The sequence below is a fragment of the Sinocyclocheilus rhinocerous genome, unplaced genomic scaffold (assembly GCF_001515625.1).
Source record: "Sinocyclocheilus rhinocerous isolate Xijiao unplaced genomic scaffold, SAMN03320098_v1.1 scaffold1907, whole genome shotgun sequence".
Lineage (NCBI taxonomy): Eukaryota > Metazoa > Chordata > Actinopteri > Cypriniformes > Cyprinidae > Sinocyclocheilus > Sinocyclocheilus rhinocerous.
In genome coordinates this window covers 767,966-774,074 of record NW_015628766.1, presented here as the reverse complement: position 1 = coordinate 774,074, position 6,109 = coordinate 767,966, and the positions used below count along the sequence as shown (strand labels likewise).

At 36.0% G+C, this 6,109-nt stretch overlaps 1 protein-coding gene across 1 annotated transcript in view; it reads left to right on the top strand.

Annotated features, from left to right (window-relative positions):
• LOC107738477 (integrin alpha-6-like) overlaps positions 1 to 6,109 on the top strand; it is a gene marked incomplete at its 5' end in the record, with an annotated part of 31,470 nt that overhangs the window by 20,717 nt on the left and 4,644 nt on the right. Inside the window, 9 exons of the mRNA XM_016550237.1 lie at positions 301 to 494; positions 715 to 803; positions 903 to 1,030; positions 1,228 to 1,317; positions 1,412 to 1,473; positions 1,612 to 1,775; positions 2,833 to 2,979; positions 4,587 to 4,702; positions 4,938 to 5,091. Coding sequence (XP_016405723.1) covers positions 301 to 494; positions 715 to 803; positions 903 to 1,030; positions 1,228 to 1,317; positions 1,412 to 1,473; positions 1,612 to 1,775; positions 2,833 to 2,979; positions 4,587 to 4,702; positions 4,938 to 5,091 — 1,144 coding nt within the window. The remainder of the gene's footprint in view (positions 1 to 300; positions 495 to 714; positions 804 to 902; positions 1,031 to 1,227; positions 1,318 to 1,411; positions 1,474 to 1,611; positions 1,776 to 2,832; positions 2,980 to 4,586; positions 4,703 to 4,937; positions 5,092 to 6,109) is intronic.

Genomic DNA, 6,109 nt, shown 5'->3' with positions numbered 1-6,109 from the left:
TGTGTATGTGTGTGTGTGTGTGTGTGTGTGTGTGTGTGTGTGTTTGTTCACTGCTCACTGCTGTGTGTGTGCACTTGGATGGGATAAATGCAAATTCCGAGTATGGGACACCATACCTGGCCACACGTCATGTCACTTTATTTGATCAGTGATACTTTAGTATTATATATAATACTAAAATATACTTTTATTTTATTTTATTTTATTACAGCTTTATTTCAAGTAAAAAATAATAGTTTTAGTTTTAGTTACTAATAGCAACACTAGATGTTGATTATTCTGAACTGATTTTTAAAACAGGTGGCAGGACATTGTAGTCGGAGCACCTCAGTACTTTATTAAGGACGGTGATATCGGTGGGGCCATCTATGTTTATCTTAACAAGGAAGGGGCTTGGGACAAGATCATCCCCAAGAAAATTGAGGGAGCTGCTTATTCCATGTTTGGTTTGGCTGTGGAAAACATGGGAGATGTGAACCTGGATGGTTATCATGGTATGTGTTTACTATGTAGTCTCTTCTATGAATAGAGCTAATGAAAAACACCCAGAACCAACAGGCTCAAGGAAAGATACATAGAGGAGAAAACATGCCGTAGTATATACATCAAATAGTAGGAAACACTGAAACATTTCTATGAAAATGGTGATAACCACAATAATATTTGAATGTAATACGTAGTTAATTTTCTTAATGTAATCCTGCTGATTTTCAGATGTTGCTGTTGGTGCCCCATATGACAGTAATGGAGCTGGAAACGTATATATCTTCCATGGTTCACCTCAAGGCCTGAAAAAAGCCCAGGTTCAGCCATATATTCACTTTTCTTTTCTTTCGGTTTTGCTTCAGTATTCATTCATTGTTTTATTCATTCCTTTTCAATAACTTATTCAATGATTTCAGGTTCTTGGAGGAAAAGATCACAATGTGAAACTCTTTGGATACTCTCTTGCTGGGAACATGGATTTGGACAGAAATAATTACCCTGATCTGGCTATCGGATCTCTCTCTGATTCAGTGTTTGTGTACAGGTATGATCATATTGATAGACAACCTGTAATGATTATTAAGGATACTTTATAAACAATGATATTGTTTATAAATATTATTATTCAAATAATTTCATTTCATTTAATGTTAAATGGTGTAAAATGGCTACAAAATCTAGTATTCATTTAGCGATATGGATGAATGACTGAATGTATTAAGTATGGGTCTTACACTATAGGGCACGGTCAGTTATCAGCATTGAAAAGACTGTTACCACCACTCCAAAAGAGCTAGACCTCACTAAGAAAAACTGTGGAGAAAATATATGGTGAGAAAACTATAAACAAAACAAGCAATCCTTATAATATTAGCCAATAGCCAGTAACCCCCATCTAAAAGCGAGGTTTTATTGTGTGTTCTAGCCTTGATGTGAAAGCCTGCTTCAAATTTTCAGTCAAACCCAAAACCTACAATCCTACACTGAGTAAGTACATGTTTCTAATTTACCTTCATAGGTAAATTACTACTCAGCAATTGTTCATCTCTGTCATGCAGGATCTTATCTCTGTAAACAATTGCCAACATTTTGTTATTGCTTTGTCTTTTTTCCCCCCTTTTTTAGAGGTGCAATACTCTATCAAGGTTGAATCTGAAAGGAAGAAACTCAATCTTCCTTCCAGAGTCATCTTCACCACGCGCTCAGCAAATGACTATGAAAGCACAGGAGTTGTAGAGCTCAAAAGTCAGGGCACAGAAAGCTGCGTTACCAGAGGTCTCAAACTGCAGGTACAGCAGATCAAAAGCAGCTTTACAACTTCCCATTTAGACGGTAAAATTAGAACTACTGAGTGACATGCTGTTTAAGTAACAACTTTAAATTGAGGACTTTAGAATAACCTAACGGGGCAATTGTGACAATAAATCAACAGCCATAGTAAAACATGGCTTGACCTTAATAAAGTAAAAAAGTAAGTACTGCCATCTAGTGGTAATTGTTATTTCTTCTGGATTAAAGGGATAGTTCACCCAAAAATGAAAATTTGATGTTTATCTGCTTACCCCCAGGGCATCCAAGATGTAGGTGACTTTGTTTCTTCAGTAGAACACAAACGAAGATTTTTAAGTCAAACCGTTGCAGTCTGTCAGTCTTATAATGGAAGTGAATGGGAATCATGGCTTTAAGAGTAAAAAAAAAAAAAATTATTTATTAATATTTAATATTTATTATGCACTTATAAGTGCATTACCGCCATCTATGTCTCAAATGGACCATTAACACTCCTAATTGAGATTGTAGATAGAGTGTCAATGGTCCATTTGAGAGATAGGTGGCGGTAATGCACTTATAAGCCTGCGATCTGCCGTAAAGCAAGAAGAAGACGCGCCACGCGCCGGCTGTTGAGAACGAGCTCAGGACAGTTCGGACATTGTAGGTGAATCAGACGTAAAAAACTATATAAATACTGTTCAGTTTCTTGCACAGACCGATCGTTTTGTGTATTTACACATCAATGTATCGTCACAAGCCGTAGGGTTTAATTTGGTTTTGTTTGTGTATGTTTTTTTTTTTACTCTCAAAGCCGTGATTCCCATCCACTTGCATTATAAGACTGACAGACTGCAACGGTTTGACTTAAAAATCTTCGTTTGTGTTCTACTGAAGAAACAAAGTCACCTACATCTTGGATGCCCTGGGGGTAAGCAGATAAACATCAAATTTTCATTTTTGGGTGAACTATCCCTTTAAGGGCACATTTGACATTTTAGTTATGGAATGGCATTATACTGCAAACAATGTATAATGTTAATGTTTTTTAATAATGCAAGTTTATTATGTGCAAAGGAAACCCTAAGAGACAAACTGAGAGGTATCCCGATTGAAGTCTCTGTGGAGATCCTGAACCCATCCACACGCAGGAAGAGACAGAATGCTCTCCCTAACCTGCTTCCCATCCTGGACTCTAATCAAGATGCCACCACTGTTACCAAGGTAACCACCATCTTCTTAAACAATCTTTGCATTTTCAGTGATCTACCATGATCATATTTATAATATACAATATACACTGTCTTTCAAATGTTTGGGGTCTATAATATTTTGAAAGAAACCTTTCATGCTCACCATTGCTAAAATGATTCGATCAGATATACAGTAAAAACAATAATACTTAAAAATATTTTAAAATAACTTTTTTCTATGTTAATATATTTTTAATATATTTTTGCGCTAGAAACATGTATTATTATTATCAATGTGGAAAACAGTCGTGCTGCTTCATATTTTTGTGGAAATCATTATACTTTTTTTCAGGATTCTTCAGGAAAGTTCAACAGAATCTATTTGAAATTGAGATTTTGTTTGCTAAAATGCAAAAGTAATCTTTAATATCACAAAATCAACCTAATGCATCTACAGTTAGGCTTATATATATTTGGACACTGACACAATTTTCATAATTGTGGGTTTGTATGCCTTCAGAATAAAAATGAAATGAAACAATCAAGATGAAATTGAAGTGCAGACTTTCAGCTTTAATTCAAGGGGTTGAACAAAAATATAATGTGAAATGTTTAGCAATTGCAACTATTTTTAAACACAGCCCCCCTAATTTTAGGGGCTCAAATGTAATTGAACAAATGAATAAAATCATAAAGAAAATATTCATTTTGAAAGTTTTGTTGAGAATCCTTTGCAGGCAGGCGATGACTGCCTGAAGTCTGGAACCCATAGACATCACCAAAGACTGGGTTTCCTCTTTTGTTATGCTTTGCCAGGCCTTTACTACAGCTGTCTTCAGTTGTTGTTTGTTTGTCTTTCTGCCTTGAGTTTAGTCTTCAGCAAGTGAAATGCATTTGAGATAAGGTGATTGACTTTGCCATTGCAGAACTTTACTTTTTACCTTCAAAAACCCCTGGGTTGCTTTTGCAGTATGTCCATCTGTACTGTGAAGCACCGTCCAATCAACTTCTGCATTCGGCTGAATCTGGGCAGGCTGTATATCCCTATACACTTCAGAATTCATCCGGCTGCTTCTGTCACGCCATCAATAAACACCAGTTACCCAGTGCCACTGGAAGCCATGCACGCCCATACCATCACATTGCCTCCACCATGTTTTACAGATGATGTTGCATGCTATGGATCATGAGCTGTTCCAAGCCTTCTCCCCACTTTTTTCTTCCTGTTATTCTGGTAAAGGTTGGTCTTAGTTTCATCCATCCAAATAATTTTTTTCCAGAAATGGTCTGGCTTTTTTTATATATGGTTTTTGGCAAAGTCTAATCTGGCCTTCTATTCTTGAGGCTTCTGAATGGTTCGCACCTTGTGGATATTATCATAGTAATTATAGAAACATTGTTCATATTAATCACATCAGGCAAATGTATTTTCACATTTATACTAAACATTTTCATTCCATTGTCTGTTTGTTAATCTTAAATTTATATATTTTTTTAAACCGTTTACCAACAAGCAGCTCAACTTTATCCAACTAACTCAGCCTCTTTATACTTGAAGAACTGAGGTAAACCAGTACCAAACGCATCTACATATCTTATTCAGTATTAAATGTTATTCTGAATCATACTGGCTTTCAGGTTCAATTTATCAAGGAAGGATGTGGTGCTGATCATGTCTGTCAGAGTGACCTGCATCTACAGTATAAATTCCACACCAGGGAACCAAACAGAGACGTCTTTAGTCCATTACCTGAGTGAGTTTTTATTTATTTATTTTTTGTTTTTAATGCAATGTATACCATTTTATTTTATTATCATGTCGTTAATATGTCAGAAAGCAGGCAGCTGCTTCCTCATGTCTTGTTTAAAGTGACATCATGTGTTTAATTTATGTTCAAATGAATGAACAAAGTGCCTACACTCTTTTTCAAAGCAAATGGCAAAACAAAGTGGCCTTATTTGAGTCTCTCTGTTTTGCTTTCCTCACAGGGAAAATGGAGTTCCCATCCTGTCTCTGAGTGATCAGAAGGACATTGTCTTGGAGATCAAGGTGGTCAACCAGGGTGAAGATGCTTATGAAGCACAGCTGACGTCCTCGTTCCCCAAATCCCTCTCTTATTCTGCCGTTCGCACTAAATCTGGTGTAAGTTCAGCTGCTAGATGTCTAACTTATGACCAATGTATTAATTGTTCGTTATTTTTATTATTATTAATATTTTTATTAAGAATTTGTTTTTAAAGGGTTAGTTCACCCAAAAATGAAAATTAGGCTGTGTTTTACTCACCCCGAGGCATCCTAGGTGTATATGACTTCTTTCAGACGAATATCCAAATAATTTTTTTCCAGAAATGGTCTGGCTTTTTTTATATATGGTTTTTGGCAAAGTCTAATCTGGCCTTCTATTCTTGAGGCTTCTGAATGGTTCGCACCTTGTGGGGAACCCTCTTTATTTGCTCTCGTGAAGTCTTCTCTTGACAATGAAATGCCTACCTCCTGGAGCGTGTTCTTCACTTGGCTAGATGTTATAAATGGGCTTTTCTTTACCATGGATGGGATCCTGCAGTCATCCACCACTGTTGTCTTCCGTGGACACCCGGGTCTTTTTATGTTGCTGAACCCACAAGTGTGTTCTTTTTTGTTGATTTGGCCACTCCTAATGTTCCTGCCATCTCTTTGATGGCTTTGTTTTGTTTTTGAAGTCTAACGATGGCCTGTTTCACTTGCATGGAGAGCTCCTTTGACCACATGATGTGGTTTCCAAATGCAAATGCCACTCTTAGAATCAACTCCACAACTTTTACCTTCTTAATAGATGAAATAATAAAGGAATAGCCCATACCTTTCCATAGAACAGCTTTTGTGTCAATTATTTTTGGTCCCTAATATAATTATATTAAAGAGCTATAATTCCTAAACCCTTCCTCGAATTTGGATGTGAATACACTTAAATTAAAGCTGAGAGTGTGTGCCTTAAGCACATATTCATTATATAACTTAACTGTAACTTGAATATGTTTTGGTAAAGAGCTAAAATAACAAAAATTGTGCTAGTGTCCAAAGATATGTGGACCTAACTGTATGCTGAATCCTTCAGTTGTTTGACCCCAAACTTTTGAATGTATTATATATATATATATATATATATATATATATAAATAAA